Genomic DNA, 17,228 nt, shown 5'->3' with positions numbered 1-17,228 from the left:
AGATTGGCGTCGCGCTCACTATCGGATGAAGGCAGAGCCGATAGGGAAATAATCTGAGCCCTGAACGGGGTACCAATCGCCTTCGGGACATAGCCATGTCTAGGTTTGAGAATGACAACAGAATCATTCGGGCCAAACTCGAGACACGCGGCGCTGGATGAGAGCGCGTGAAGATCCCCCACGCGTTTTACTGAGGACAGAGCCGTCAGAAAAACGGTTTTGAGCGAGAGGTATTTTAGGTCCACAGACTCGAGCGGTTCGAACGGGGGTGCTTTCATAGCTTCGAGAACTATAGAAAGATCCCAGATAGGAACCGAAGCGGGGCGCGGAGGGTTCATCCTCTTAGCTCCCCTGAGGAAGCGGATGACTAACTCGTCTTTGCCCAGGGACTGAGCGCGTCGGGGTTCAGAGAACGCCGCGACGGCTGCCACATAAACCTTGAGAGTGGAGGGGGACCTGCCCTTGTCCAGCATCTCTTGAAGGAAAACCAGCAAAGACGGCACCTCGCATGACCGTGGGTCCAGATGTTTGTCGGTGCACCATTTTGAGAACACAGACCATTTAGACGCATAGAGCCTTCTCGTGGAAGGTGCTCTAGCCTGTATGATAGTGTTTCTTACTCCTTCTGGCAAATCGACGAATAGTCGTTGATCACCCATGCATGTAGCGCCCAGCGCCGTGGATGGGGGTGCCAGATCGTGCCGCGAGTATGAGAGAGGAGATCTGCTCTGACTGGGATGGGCCACGGGGCTGTCTGCGACAGCTGAGTGAGCTCCGGAACCCAATTCTGACTCTCCCAACGCGGGGCTATGAGGAGCACCGAGTGGCGTGTGTCCCTGATCCTCTGAATTACCTGTGGTTAGCAGAGCGATCGGAGGGAATGCATAGAGCGGGCGGCGAGGCCATTCCTGGGCTAGCGCGTCCTCGCTCCTTAAGAAAAATATTGGGCAGTGAGCGTTCTCTTCTGACGCGAAGAGGTCCACCTCTGCTCTGCCGAATAGCCGCCACAGTATTTGGACCGTTTGTGTGTTCAGGGACCATTCTCCTGAGGAGATGAGGTTCCTGGACAGTATGTCTGGACCGTCGTTCAGATGGCCCGGCACATGCGTCGCTCTGAGCGAGAGCAGGCGGCTCTGAGACCAAACTAAAATGCGGTGTGTCAGTAGGAAGAGATTCCTGGACCTGACACCGCCCTGACGGTTGAGATAGGAGACCACAGCCATGTTGTCCGAACGGATCAGGACGTGGTGTCCCCGAATGAGCGGGAGGAAGCGCGAAAGCGCGTTCTCGACCGCAAGCATTTCCAGACAGTTTATGTGTAAGGGGCTTTCCTGTGTCGACCAATGGCCGAAGGCCGGTGAGCCCTCGCAGACTGCACCCCAACCCGTGTTGGATGCATCTGTCGAGATGACTTTTCGGCGGGAAAAGGTCCCCATCGTGACGCCCTGTCGAAACCATTCTGCTACTGTCCATGGCTGCAGCGCCGTGAGACATGTCTGCGTAACTCTGATCAGCTGGCGGCCCGTGTTCCACGCGCGGTGGGGTACACGGCTGTTTAACCAAAGCTGAAGCGGACGCATGTGCAGAAGGCCCAGCTGAAGCACAGCGGAGGCTGAGGCCATGTAACCCAGCATCCTCTGAAAATTTTTCAGAGGTGAGCGGGTGCCCATCTGAAACGAGGCGGCCAGTCGCTGTACACTGCGCGCGCGCTGTGTAGACAGGCGAGCCGTCATCGTGACCGAGTTCAAATCTATTCCTAGAAAGGAAATCGATTGACTGGGTTGAAGGGAGCTCTTTGTCCAGTTGACAGAGAGGCCCAGCGTTTTCAGATGGTCGAGGAGAACTGCGCGGTGCGACAGAAGCTCCGTCTGTGATTGGGCCAAAATCAGCCAGTCGTCCAGATAATTCAATATGCGCAGCCCCTGGCTCCGCAGGGGGGCGAGCGCCGTATCCATGCACTTCGTAAATGTGCGGGGCGCCAGGGATAAGCCGAACGGGAGAACGGCGTATTGATAAACATGACCCTCGAAGGCGAAACGTAAGAATGGCCTGTGACGGGGATTTATCTGGATCTGAAAATAGGCGTCTTTCAGGTCTAGAGAGATGAACCAGTCCCCCTGGCGCACCTGCGCGAGTTTCCTGGTAGTGAGCATCTTGAACGGTCTCTTCATGAGCACTTTGTTCAAAGACCTGAGATCTAAAATCGGTCTGAGGCCGCCGTCTTTCTTGGGAACCAGAAAATAACGGCCGTAAAACCCCGACTCGGTCATAGATGGTGGGACTCTCTCTATGGCGCCCTTTTGCAACAGCGTCGCAATTTCTGAGCGGAGCGTGCCGGCGGCCAGTGGGCTGACAGTAGATTCGAGCCGCGCGCGCGCACGAGGCGGGCGGCGGCGAAACTGTAGCAGATAGCCGTTCTTTATAATGCTTAGTACCCACGGGGAAATGCCTGGAATGGCTTCCCACGCTTTGGAGCATGCGGCTAGTGGCCGAATGGCTATATCGCCCTGATTGCTGCACATAGCGGGCTGGACACAGTGTGTGAGCGCTTTGAATGTGTGTGGCAACGGGATTTGCACTCAGAGAGGAGTCTATGGGCCGTGAAACAGAGCGAGCAGAGAGGGGACACGCGCACGAGCTCGTGGGCGTGTTTATGTTCTCTGATATTAGAGCGGGCTGTGCCCGTTTCATGTGATGGGGCTCTGATAGAGACACGGGATATGTTATGCTTGTGTGTATGGGTGAGCACATGATTGTGGGCACATTTTCTACACAACTGGCAAATTTTCTCTTTTTGAGAATTCTCTGGGTAGCCGTAAAAACGGCTTTTTGTCGCTCGCAAGCGGGCTGGGACTCCGGCTTGTTTGTGGCGGTCAACACTACAGCAGTCGGCGAAATAACGGGGACTGGCAGAGGGCGAAGCTTTGACGGCGGTCCGGCCGCAGCGGGAGAGCACCGTCGTTTTCTTGACTTTGCTAGGCAGACTTCTGATGATCAGGCTTCAGCGTGATCTTAGGTCGCGGGCCTCGAGGGGGCGGCGGTCTGCGGCGGCTGTCAGAGCGAGGGCGGCCGCCCTGTCTGCGCTGGGCTGTTTGAGTCTGCGGAGGGGGGCGCTGTGGTGGAGCTCTGGGAGGAGGCTCACGAGAGCGGCCCGCGGAAGAGCTAGCGCGGCGGGGCAGAAACAAATTCATCGCCTGAGTAGCTTTCTGGACCTCAGAAAAGCGATCGACGATTCCCGTGACAGCAGATCCAAAAAGGCCCGTCGGGGAGAGGGGCGCGTTAAGAAACGCGGCGCGCTCAGAATCTCCCATGTCGGCGAGCGTGAGCCATAAGTGTCTCTCGGCAACACAAAGGCTGGCCATGCATCTCCCCAGAGCTTGTGCGGCGGCTTTAGTGGCGCGAAGGGCGAGGTCCGTAGCACTTCTCAGATCCGTGACAGCGGGGGAGGGGTTTCTACCGCTTTCGGCCCACTCACGGAGAATATCGCTCTGTAATACTTGGAGGACAGACATAGAATGCAGCGCTGCGGCGGCCTGACCGGCGGCGGCGTAGGCGCGAGCATGAAAGCTCGAGGTCGCTCTGCAAGCTTTCGAAGGAAGCGTGGGGGAAGAGCGCCATCTAGCAGAGGGCGGGCAGAGGTGTGCGGCGACCAAGTCCTCGACGGGCGGCATGGCTGAGTAACCTTTTTCGGCGGCTCCGTCCACCGAGCGCAGCGAGGCGGATATATCGGAGCGGTTTCTAGCCGAGAGCGGGGCATTCCAGGACTTCGTCAGCTCTGTGTGAAGTTCAGGCAGGAATGGGGCGGCCCGGTTACACGCGGGGGTCGAGCGCCGATGAAAAAAGCTGCCGTCCATCCGGTTCGGGGCCTGCTCGGGTGGAGGAGACCACTCGAGACCGAGGCGTTCGACGGCCTGTGAGAGGAGGCGCATTAGTTCCTCCTCTATCCCGGCGCGGATCCCCGCCGACTCTCTCGTGGATCCGAGAGATGACCAATCTTCACTGTCACTGACTGAACAGGAGTCCTTCTCCTCCGCGGCGTCATCGGAAGCGACAGAGCGGCCACTCGGCGGCAACTGTATGTCCGGCAGGGGCGGGGAGGGAGAACGGGAAGCGGGAAGCGGCGGCGGCGGCCCGCATGGTTCCGCTGGGGGCTCCGGCGGCCTCTGGGAGCGGCGTTTCTTCTTACACGGCGAAGAGGAAGGCGGCGCGGGAGCGGATTTTGCTGCCAGAAGTCGTGCCCGCAGGGACGACAACGGCAGGCTCTCACAGAAGTCGCATCCTCCATCCGCGAGGGCGAGTTCTGCGTGCTCGAGTCCCAGACAGAGAGCGCAGATGACATGGCGGTCTCCGTCCTCGAGACGAGCGCGGCAAGAGCCGCAGGAAAAACGAGACATCTTTAAAAAGACGCTCGGCTCTTTTAGATATAAATAGAGAAAAGAGAAGGATACAGTCGTCGGATGGCGCTAGCTTGCAGGGCGGCTAAAGGTGGCGAAGACGGCCGGCTTCTTCAGGGTCCGGGAGCTCGCTAGAGTGATGCCTTCTCGACGGCGACGGCTTTTCTCAGGACAGCAGAAGCGTGCAGCTTGCTGAAGATGAAATGAATCAACATATAAGCCTGGGAGAGACTGTTATATACACCATAGCCACGCCCATTCTGGCGGGCTATGACGCAATGAGCGCGCGGGCGCCTCTCATTGGAAGCGGGTTCAGCCCCGCTCTCCCATAGGCTTAAGCAGTTCTCTCTGAGCGAACCAATGAGCTGCTAGCTAGCCTGCTCTAGGTCTGCCGCAGAGGAACTGCGTTGTGTATGGATACAAATTATGAAATAATTTTTTGGCTTCAATATCTCAGCAAAGATGAATCTTTCCCGCAGCGTAAGCTAGCTTACGCAATACGAGAGAACCTCTCGTAAGAGAACAGTTTATATCGTTGTTATAGGTAATATGTTTTAGTCCATTAGGTGGCGATCGAGTGTTTGCTAAGGGTCAAGTTGCAGACATCCAAAGAAAACGCTAGTCGACATTTATCTAGAGAGTAATGTTAGTCACATTGTGTTTGCATGTAAGTTACAGAAAGAAAAGCTTGATGTTAATAAAGCTCAGACTTTGAGAAACTAAGTTGCTTTATTGGAACATTACATGGTGTCAGAAGTGGAGCGCTGTTAGCACCATGGCAAAGTTTCAGCCCCCGGACAGTTTTGATTTTGGTCACCCCGAACGATGGCCAGAATGGCGTCAGAGATTTCGCCGCTACAGTATGGGATGATTTTAGTATCAAAATGATTAACACGTGCAAGCACACTTATCAATGAACTTGATACATGTTGCAGAAATGTTTTATCCATGCCTTTCAACTTGTGTTGCAAAATTCAAAATTGAATGAATGTGAAGCAATTTGTACAAATAGAGACATTTTTGTGAATACAAATGTTTTCCTTTGTATTAGTGTATCATAATTTGCACATGCAACACAGAAGACGTGCATGTGTGGATCAGGTGACGCGCGTGCATTCATTGACTCGATTCATTGAGTCGATCCTATTTGATTCATTTGGATTTTGAGACTTTCATTTCGCGGGTTTCGCCTTGCACGATCCACACACAGCTGTCTGAGAAAAGCTGCTACCACTAGATGGCAGTATTCTGCTAAAACAGACAACGGCAGCATAATCAAGCGTTCTTCCGCATTTAAGACGCTTAATGAGAGTGATATTGAAGCACCAAATTTAGTACACAATAATATAGGCCTACCCTATTAATAAAGCATACTTTATAGAGGCAAACATTACGTCAGATTATGAACAACACCCATAGAAAACCATTATAAAACGCTTAACGTGCAATCGCGCGTTGCATGTTCAGTAAGGTGTATTGGCTACTGAGTTTAAATATCACCGTCTTACTGCATTGACGTTAAGCTTTTTCTTTATAATATGCTCTATGGGAGGAAAACTATATAGCCTACAGACAAGAGACTACATGAACGCAACGCACGGCGTTTCAAGTTAATACAATTTTCCTTCCTGTTAAAAAAAAGGTGAAATTTCGCAGTTGCGTTCATATTATATGCTTATTTTTATCTGACTACACATTGTGTACATAGTATACAAGCAGGAATTTGAAAATGTCTGTTTTTAAATATTAAAGACGATTTTCGCAGTACATTTGTTTTCCCTTGACCCTTAAGCCATAGGCTATAGTCTTACTATAGCACGATGAGTTTTAACAATATGCAACCATTGTATATCGACATGAAATATTAATTGAAAATCAACTGGCGTAGCGGGCCTGTAGCTGCATATTTCTACATGAGAATGCTTTGACGGGCTAACCACAGCTCATGATGCACAAGGGAACGTCTGCCAATTCCACTAACTGCGTTAAAACCACTGATCTATAATGTCATTCTATATAGATCAGTGGTTAAAACGTATAATTTGTTTTAATTCAAATTACTTTTTAAATTTAATAACAGACATTTTCAAATTCCAAAGCTCGTAGAAGGTTTCTGTAAGACTGACTTACAAGTAAAATTTGGACAATACTTCCCTTCATGTAGCCTGTATTCTGCAGAAAAATACTGTAATTCACCAAAAGGGTTTTTTCATGTTCAAAATGGTTGTAGTATGTTCAGTGACTAGACTGGCTTACTACAGGTGAAATTGCCCCAATAACTCCCTTCATGTAGCCTATTTAGTAAACAATTATTATTTTATTAAAAAATTACTGTAATTAACCAAACGGGTTTTTGGTGACTTACTACAAGTGAATAATGTAAAATTTCACCTGACTTGTCACTAGGAACGTACTACAACCTTTGGAACATGAATAGAAAAACAATTTACAGTAAATTAAAAAATTGTAGGCTACTGTTCAATCGAGATATTGGCTGGACATAGTACAGTAACAGTAGGCTAAGTCAGTCTGCCCACTAGACTTCCAAGGTTATAATATAACCTTGGAAATATGTTCATTTGAATGAATGACTGGACGTTTATATTTTTTTGACTGTGAGTGGAGTTTGCAGATGGTCCCTTTATAAAATGAGGCGAATATCAAACCTAAAACTTACTTCACTGCACTCTCGGACCAGTTTCTCTCCCATTCACATGCAAAGTTAAACGCAACTGCAGAATTTTTATTTCATGTTAAGCTTTTTCTTTTTAACAGGCTCGGGAAGGAAATGTTATTAACTTGAAACGCCGTACATTGCGTTCATGTAGTCTCTTGTCTGTAGGCTATATAGTTTTCCTCCCATAGAGCATATTATAAAGAAAAAGCTTAACGTCAATGCAGTAAGACGGTGATATTTAAACTCAGTAGCCAATACACCTTACTGAACATGCAACGCGCTATTGCACGTTAAGCGTTTTATAATGGTTTTCTATGGGTGTTGTTCATAATCTGACGTAATGTTTGCCTCTATAAAGTATGCTTTATTAATAGGGTAGGCCTATATTATTGTGTACTAAATTTGGTGCTTCAATATCACTCTCATTAAGCGTCTTAAATGCGGAAGAACGCTTGATTATGCTGCCGTTGTCTGTTTTAGCAGAATACTGCCATCTAGTGGTAGCAGCTTTTCTCAGACAGCTGTGTGTGGATCGTGCAAGGCGAAACCCGCGAAATGAAAGTCTCAAAATCCAAATGAATCAAATAGGATCGACTCAGAAACGAGTCAATGAATGCACGCGCGTCACCTGATCCACACATGCACGTCTTCTGTGTTGCATGTGCAAATTATGATACACTAATACAAAGGAAAACATTTGTATTCACAAAAATGTCTCTATTTGTACAAATTGCTTCACATTCATTCAATTTTGAATTTTGCACACGCAAGTTGAAAGGCATGGATAAAACATTTCTGCAACATGTATCAAGTTCATTGATAAGTGTGCTTGCACGTGTTAATCATTTTGATACTATAATCATCCCATAAAACTGCGGTCTTGCAACCTTTTACTATCGTGTCAATTGATTTTGATTAATATGCGCGAGGGATAGAGAGCAAGACAGCGCTCGTGTTGTTTGAAGACGTGAGTGCGCGCGCGCGACCGGGGCGCTCTCTCTGCTCGTTATGCACTGTCAAGCGCAGCAAGCGGACGCTCTGATGGTTTTAGAAGATTAAATACAACCCGAAACTAAAAAACAGACCCGGCTTCTATTTGAGACCGGCCTTTATTTACCCAAATCTGTCGCCACACCAGGTGTGTAAAAGAGACAGGCGTCTATTCGGGACTCGGCTATTATTTGAAGTTTTACGGTAGTAGTGCTAAATGGGAAGAGAAACTTCGTTGCACAATCTGCGAGTTGTGGATATTCATTTCTGGTTTGAATCTCAGCAATGAAAATAGCCTATGATTCGTCGGAGGATCGGCTACGTACGTTTCCATGCATAACTTTTGTTTCAATCGGACTGAATTAATTCCGATTGATGAATCTGAATGTAGGCCTAGTGTTTACATGAACGCTAAACGTGATCGGGTTAATGTGCGCGTTTATATGTCACAAGATTCAAATCGAATTATATGTTTTTGACATGCGCACACTGCACGAATATACAGAGTTTCCCGCTGTTTGCGCATACTAACTATTCTCTTACATTGGTTCTTTATTTGTTTTAAACAGCAGACTTAATATTTATCCATTGCTGGTCATAATTTGGAGACAATGAGCATATGAACCGTTGTGCCGTGCTGCTTATTTATCACGCAGTAAAAATGCCCAGCACCCAAAACCAGTCGTCTGTGAATGAGAGTCTGAAACAAGGACTGGTGGGATGTTGTCCTGCTCCACTTCACAGACGCTGAGTGAAAGGAGAATTTTAGAATGATGGTAGGCTACGCTCATTTATACGACACTTTACTCAAAAGGAAGAACAGCTTGTTCAGCGCGTCATACATCATTATGCTATGCGCAGTCCTTTAGTTTCGGTTTTCAATCCGATCAAGCGTTTATGTCCTCCCAGTTGGATTAGAAAAGAAATAAACCACCCCTTTCAATCGAATTGAAATTTTATTTGGATCGAGCTCAATCGGATCGATTAAGGTGTTTACATGAAGGCTTTTTAGTCCGATTGAACCGAAATGCGTTTACTAATGGATTATTTGGATTTGGTTGCATGTAAACGTAGCCTGTTGCAATGAGCCTTTTGTGAAGCCCACTTATTGGCTGTGCCGGTTAACACAGAGAAAGTCTCGCGACCCCCTATAGAACGAACAACGACCCACTAGTGGGTAGCGACCCACTGGTTGAGAAACACTGGTCTACGTGATACGCAGGTATACGCCGTATACCCACTAAAGGCCAAGGATCTCCGTATACCCACTTAAAAAAGCGCGAGTATTCGTAACAACATCGTTTTGTGACAGAACTTTCATTCATAAATTCACCCCGCCGTCTGGTGTTTGCGCAGCGGATCGAATCGCGGAATCCAGTCACAAATGCAACTTAGCCTACTGTAAAGCGGAACGTCACGCAATTTGGCCATTTTTGAAAGAATAAATCAAAAGTAGGGATGTACAACGGATCAAATCTCGATGTAGGCCTACTAGTGTGTAAACTAGTGTACTAGTGTGTAAAGCTCAAAAAGACTGCTATAGAAATAAACTCTGCATGTTCTGCGTGTTTCTGTGAATGAGCGCTCAATGTGTGCTCTACTAGCTACACACTGAAGCGCGCGTGACACTCATGGTGTTTTCAGCGTCTATGAGGAGGACATGCACACATTTGAACTTCATCGCAGACCTTTTATGAGAGTCACTTCACAAGAATTTTACCATTTCATTTGATAAAACTATCGTCATTCATTCGTATCATATACACTCACAAACTTTAAAGTCTTCATGACAACCTGTCAAAATAAAAGTTTTGTATAACGAAGAAAATATAACAGAAATATATTACTATTGCACAGTAGAGTATACTTCAAGTAGGCCTAATAATTAATAATAATAATAGTTTATTAAAACACACAGAAGCTCAAATGTCTTTAATTTACAACCCACCATAATAAAAGTTTGTAGAGAGAAAGAAAGTAACTCAAAGGACTTATTAAAGAAATTGCATAGTAAGATGTAGCCTACTTTTTAAAATAATAATAATAATCAAATCTATTAAAAAAACATAATTTTAAAGGAATAACACACTGGGGGGGGGGGGGGGGGTAATATCACAGTATACTCACTACAAAAAACTAGACTACACCACTGTGTGGAAGGCAAATGGGAAAGAGCACAGTGAATATTCTTCAAAATTTTGGTTGCACAAACCCACGGGTGTGGTGCAGGCTGAAGAAGAGGCATAGTCAAAAGGCTCTGATTCAAACAATAGGCTTGTTTGAGATGCGCCTTGCCTCGGCTCGCCTGAAATGTAGTCGAGAGTAGGTTGACTGCAGTGAGAGGAGGAGTGAAAAAAGCGCAGGCAAGCCGGATCTCGCAGTGGATCAGACACCTGTGAGATCAAAGGCGGATATCGCGGGATTCACGGGATTCACGCCCATGCACGGTGTTGCTAATAAACTGGATGTAATTGAAGTTTTGTTGCTTGAATATGAAAATAAATATAAGGAACAAGACACCCAAAGTACTTATTTAATTCCATTTTAAATAGGCCTATGTGTTTATCAATCATTTTTTCTTTAATACAGATGTGTTTTTTTTATATTTTTTTAATTTTTTAATTTTTTTTATTACATCACATAGATCACACTGAGGAGAGACCTCCTCTCTCAGGCAGGGGGCTCGATTTGGCATCCTTGCCCGGATTTGTGGTCCCTGCACGCATGGGCCATCAACGGGTACCCGCTGAACTCCCGTTGGGAGTGTTAAACACGATCACGCAGGCTAGAGCTCCGTCTACTAGACGACTCTACTCCTCGAAATGGTCTGTGTTCTGTGCTTTGTGTCAAGCTCAGGGCTTGTCACCCGTAGACTGCGGGGTTAAGGAAGTGCTTTCCTTCCTTCAAGAGCTGCTGGATAAGGGCAGAACCCCTTCCACGCTCAAAGTACGTGGCGGCCATAGCAACGTTTGCAAAACCGGTGTCTGGCCAGTCGCTGGGAAAGAACGACTTAGTCGTGCGTTTCCTCAGGGGTGCTCGGAGATTGAACCCTCCCAGGCCCCCTTCAGTCCCGATGTGGGACCTTTCCGTGGTGTTGGAAGCCATGAAAGGTGCCCCATTCGAGCCGATCCATTTGTAAGACATGAAGCATCTGTCTTTCAAAACTGTGTTTCTCATGGCTCTCACTTCAGTGAAGCGCGTAGGGGACTTACAAGCACATTCGGTAAGCGCGTCATGTATGGAGTTTGGGCCTAATGACTCTAGGGTCATACTCAAACCCAAACACGGGTACGTGCCGAAATCCCTCAACACACCATTCAGGGCCAAGGTGATTTCCCTGTCCGCCCTTCCGGTTGTCAATGAGGAGAAGGACGCGAGTCTCCTTTGCCCTGTCAGGACACTAAGAGCTTATGTGTCCCGCTCGTCTGTTTTTAGACAGACTGAGCAGCTTTTCGTTTTGTTTGGCGGACATTCTAAGGGACTTGCCGCATCAAAACAGAGCCTATCCAGATGGATAGTCGATGCCATAGCGCTGGCCTACACCTCCAAGGGCCTACAGTGCCCCTTGGGTGTCAGAGCGCACTCCACGAGAGGCGTGGCCTCTTCGTGGGCATGGTCTAGCGGGATTACCCTGCAGGATATATGTACGGCCGCGGGCTGGGCCTCGCCGTCTACATTTATAAAATACTATAACCTCGAGGTTCCCACCTTACAAGCTAAGCTTTTGGCGGTCTAAAATTCAGTACTATCTGCCCTGCTGTGTCGGCCCAGATGCTGAGTTAGGCCTGCGTATTGCTCACTGACCGATACAGCAGCCCTACGAGTGTTGACACATGTATAGCCACCCAGTTTAGGCTCAAAGCTTTTCACCCTGGCTGCGTGGTGTCATATCTGTATGATTAGCTCCTCTGGATGCTACTTTATAAGGAATGACGCTTTTAGCCCCTCTTCCTTCACTCTCTGTGAGTCTATGGTGATTATGCACTACATGCGCCCCGGGCTTCTGCCCTTGGGACTTTGGTGTTGGATCCCTATATGCACGGCGTGTTACACTGTGTTCCCCATAGCGTAAGATATTACGCAGTATGAGAGATACTCTCGTAAGAGAACGTACTCGGTTACTAACGTAACCTCGGTTCTCTCTAGAGAGGGAACGAGTACTGCGTATCTTGCCGTGCTTAAACATACGCTCTGGTTCGCTTCAGTGATGAAAACCAGTTTGTATCAGCCTGTCGTCCGCCTTTATAGGGCAAGACTACGCCCTTTCTGGCGGGACGTGACGAAATAGGCGCGAAGTGCCCCCATTGGTCATGACGTCGCGCAGAGCGGCTCTCGATAGGCTGCTGCTTTTGCCGCAGGGCAGCCAATAGGCGCGCGAGCTGTCTCGCCTATGTCTGCTTGCTGCTGCAAAGTGTTTTACATTGATTAAAAATTAAGGATAATTTTTGGCTTCAATATCTCGTGGAAAAGAGTTTTCCCCATAGCGTAAGATATTACACAGTACTCGTTCCCTCTCTAGAGAGAACCGAGGTTACGTTAGTAACCGAGTACGTTTTAGTATATGAATAAAAACAAAATAATTTTTTTTTCTTCTTCTCCTTCTTACGTTAAATTATTGATAATATGTCTGTTGTTCACCCTTCCCTGTCTGTTTGTTTGAGTGGATGTTATTTTATTTCTAAAGACAATAAAGAGTTGATCACAAAAAAAAAAATCTTTAAACAATCAAACATACATACTGATGCACATGGATATATTTTTTAATATAAAGTTATTTCAACTTAAACATGTTAAAAAGTTATATTTATCTTACTAATCGGTGGCACCGTGTATGTGACTTTGCTTCATTAAAGGACTGCTCTGTTAAATATTATATATTTAACAAAAATATAATAAGAGAATTAAAGGGGTGGTGTGAGGTCCAAAAAGGTAGTTTGTTGCCTGAGGGCAACACCATGCCATAGAGGGTTAATTTTACAGTACAATCACTTATATGTACTTACAATGTACTTACCTAGGAAAGTGTAAGAATTGATTTTTTTTGCTAAGACAAAAGCTGAGATCAAACCCCTGCAATAAAGTAATAAAACACACACTGGAGAGAAGATCTCAAAGAAAGAGAACATAACATTTGGCCAAACATATCACTTTGTTTATATATGCATCCCCCCTCTCCCTACTCCCTTCCTACTAAGAATGTCTAGCTATATACCATGATGTAACTCGTGAATCTATTGTTTTTTTCCTTTTCATGTTTGGTATCATTTTAAATATCTCAGTGCGATTGGTAAAATGGTCTCAAGTTCCTTTGAATATTTAGGATAATTCTGTTTTCCTTTTGGGCGTTGTCTCTTCAAGATATCTGAGAATCCTCTCCTCTCCCCCAAAACCAGGTGTTTGTGTAGTAAATATTTACAACATTTTGTTCTGGTCTGTTAAGGGTATAAGTGGCAGAGCAGTCTTTGGGAACCTGTAACCAGGAAACCCCCATGCAGTGCTGTGTCAATGTCTTCCCGAGTCTTGCACTCGGAACACACTCACACACCACTGTGTGTCTGTCAGGAATGCATTTCTTACTCTTAGAGTCATATTTGAGCAATTCATGTCATTTGTTTATTATTTCTGATTTGGCTTCTAATTGTTTATTTGTGAAAATGACATGATACATTTTTACCTGACAATTTTTTTCATTATGAGGAGGCTGTTGCTTCCGCAGATCTGTGTCCAGGATAGGTAAAACTAAAGGCCCATATGCAAATCATCTGATGACCAATCACTGGCTTGGTAAGTTGTACGGAAATGGCTAATTAACTAAACTAAATTCTACGAATTAAGTGAAATTCATAGAACGCTAAAAAGACATACACACATTATACCAACACCGTTGGATTCCTTCGTTGGGCTGACAGGTGGCCTTTACAAAATTACTGGGTAGGTAACTACATGGGTTAGGTTAAGGTTAGGTTTAGGGGTAGGTTCAGGGTTAGTACCTAGTTATTATCCAGTTATTTCAATTACTAATTAGAACATAGTATGTACATGGGGAACAGGACTGTAAACAAAAATTTATTTTGAGTAAATGATGACAGAAGTTTAATTTTTGGGTGATCTCTTTAAGATCAAGCTACAACTCCTGACCTGAGTTCTGTCAGACTACAGAGAAAAAGAAAAGTTGTATAACTGGGTTCTGGGTTTGTATCATACTTTCACACAAAATAAAAAAAATGCAGAAACTTTCAGAACCAGTTTAACTCTTTAATTCATTGTTAGTCACTTATTTATATTAGTGATCATAACCCAATCTTCATGAAGTTCAACTGTCACTAAAGTAAAGAAATGATTGAAATCTTCACAGATCTTGGAATTATTATAAAACACAAAACAGAATAGATAACAAATGCATTGTAACTGTAGATCAGTTTTTCAACAGGTATATAGTGGTATGATTTATACCATCTCACATACAGCAGCTCCAAAGAGTATTTACACACTTAAAACACAATTAAAAATGCATGGATGCAAAGCATTAGACAACAAAACATCAAAGCAAGCTATATTGTAAAAGAAAAGTTTTAGAACACACTTTACAAGCAAACTTTTTTTGATGATAAAACAACCGATATACTGTTCAAAATGAAGACAAAAAGTATTAGGACACTTGGATGTGGAATGCTTATAGGTAATATGATGAATGACACCCGATAAACTGACTTTATCTTTAAAATCACCCAGTTGTTTAATAGTCACTGCAAAAAATTGTTCAGTAAACGTAGAGAAGAAGTTAGTTTTAAGAAAAGTTCTAGCATCAGTTTGAAGATGCTAATTGCATTCTAACATTTTTAGATGTGACTGAGTGTACAAATTCCTTTTGGGGCCACTGTATGTATATGATACGTGCAATTTACAAAGATATTAACCATTTTAAACATTTCTGCAGACGTGTCCAAATATTGTAATAATTTTTAAATATTCTTTCTCTGGAGAAAGCAACCAATGCTTACATAAATTTTAGAGTCTGCAGACAGGGAGGGCACACAATAATGAATAGATCACACATTAGCGTCTAGGGGGTGGCCCTTGACCCCTGCCTGCCCCTGGTTGGCCAGGTAGAGGTCCAGGTCCCCTGGGGCCTGGTGCTCGAGTCACAGGCCCCCGGGTGTTAGGATTGGCTGACGCGAGTGACACATCTTTCTGCAGACGCACGTCATTTCCAGCTGAGCCTGGTTTCACTTTTGGAGATTTTCCACCCTGGTCATGCCGTTTTTCTACGACAGAAAAAAACAAATGGAGTGAAGGGTGACACTGTTTCACTGAAAGGTGTTACCGTATTTTTGGATAAAGTCTGTAATTCTGTTTAAAACTATTCAAATACATATGACTTACAGAGAATTACGCTACCGTTAAAAAGTTTGGTGCTGATAAGATTTTTAAATGTTTATGCCTACCAAAGCTGCATTTATTTGATTGAAATAGTGTATATATTTTATATACATTTTAAAATGTAATCTATTCCTGCGATTGCAAAACTGTGTATTCCGCAGCCATTACTACAGTCTTCAGTTTCACATGATTCTTATGTGCTGATTTGGTGCTCAAGTAACATTTCTATTAATGTCAATGTTGAAAACAGTATTCTTTGAAGAATAAAAAGTATTAAAACGTACTCGGTTACGTACGTAACCTCGGTTCTCTCTAGTAGAGGGAACGAGTAGTGCGTAAGTTGCTTATGCTACGGGTAAAGTCATCTTTTCTCGAGATATTGAAGCCAAAAATTATCCTTAATTTTTCATATATTGTCAATGTAGTGCAGCAGCCAGCAGACCTAGAGCAGGCTATCTTGTGTGCCCATTGGCTGCCCTGCGGCAACTGCTGCAGCCTACCACTGAGCCTCTCGCGTGACGTCACGCCCAATGATGGCGCTTCGCGCCCACTATGCGTCACAGCCCACCAGAAGGGGGGTTGCTTAGTGTATAAAAGACGGGCTCGGGGCTGCATCACTGGTTTCATCAGCTGAAGCGAAAATTCGCTCTTGGCGCCTGCACGGTCAGGTTACGCAATACTCGTTCCCTCTACTAGAGAGAACCGAGGTTACGTATGTAACCGAGTACGTTCTCTTACAAGAGGTTCTCTCGTATTGCGTAAGTTGCTTACGCTACGGGAACCCATTGTCAACGCCAGCATCAACAGCATCAACTTCATGAGTCCCAGGGATTCCCGGGGAACATAGATAAGTGGGAAACAGGTGGCCAGCAGTGCATGTTATAAGTACATATAGGGTATACAGAGTGGCGATGCCTGTCCATATAAATATTCACCATACAGTGCGGCTCAACCAGGAGAGCCAGAATCGCGTGAGAGTAGTCTGCGCATGATAAATCTGGGCAAGACATACACACCTCTCATACTGACAGAAGTCTAGCCTGCAAGGCGGGAACTTCCAGGTTATAAAACCTAACAAAAGTAGACGGAGAGGCCCAGCCTGCCGCCTCACAAATGTCATGAATGGAAATTCCGCTGGACCAAGCCCACGACGAGGCCACGCCTCTGGTGGAGTGTGCCCTGATGCCCAGGGGGCATTGCAGACCTTTACACCCATAAGCGGATGCGATAGCTTCCACTATCCATCTAGACAGGCTCTATTTCGAGGCGGTGAGACCCTTGTTCGCCCACCAAACGAAAGAAAAAGCTGTTCCGAACGCCTGAAAGGGGCGGAGCGCGTAATGTAAGCCCTCAGCTGGCAGAGCCGAGAGAGAAATGACCTGCGCTCTAAAGGGAGTGCCCAACACTTTTGGGACATAACCGTGCCTTGGCTTGAGGGTGACTTTGGAGTCATTTGGCCCGAACTCAAGACACGCAGCGGTAACAGATCCCCTACTGTAAATCCCCTACGCGTTTAACTGATGACAGAGCTGTCAGAAAAACGGCTTTGAGCGAGAGGTACTTTAGGTCCACGGAGTCTATTGGTTCATGAATGAAAGATCCCACATGGGAACCGACGGGGGTCGCGGGGGGTTCATCCTTCTGGCTCCTCTAAGGAAGCGGATGACGAGCTCGTTTCTTCCTATTGACTTACCTCGGGTCGACTCAGTGAACGCTGCCACGGCCGCCACATATACTTTAAGTGTGGATGGGGACCTGCCTTTATCCAACAGCTCTTGGAGGAAGCC

The 17,228-nt window shown here is 45.9% G+C and overlaps 1 protein-coding gene across 1 annotated transcript in view; it reads right to left on the bottom strand.

Annotated features, from left to right (window-relative positions):
* Positions 1-14,817: 14,817 nt before the first annotated feature.
* Positions 14,818-17,228, bottom strand: part of tmc2a (transmembrane channel-like 2a) — a 28,143-nt gene continuing 25,732 nt past the window's right edge. The window contains exon 20 of the mRNA XM_056265486.1: positions 14,818-15,326. Within this exon, the coding sequence (XP_056121461.1) occupies positions 15,118-15,326 (209 nt within the window). The 3' untranslated portion in view covers positions 14,818-15,117. The remainder of the gene's footprint in view (positions 15,327-17,228) is intronic.

Source organism: Rhinichthys klamathensis, unplaced genomic scaffold (assembly GCF_029890125.1).
Source record: "Rhinichthys klamathensis goyatoka isolate OS25496 unplaced genomic scaffold, OSU_Roscu_1.1 h1tg000234l_1, whole genome shotgun sequence".
Taxonomy (NCBI): domain Eukaryota; kingdom Metazoa; phylum Chordata; class Actinopteri; order Cypriniformes; family Leuciscidae; genus Rhinichthys; species Rhinichthys klamathensis.
This window is presented reverse-complemented; position numbering and strand designations above follow the sequence as displayed.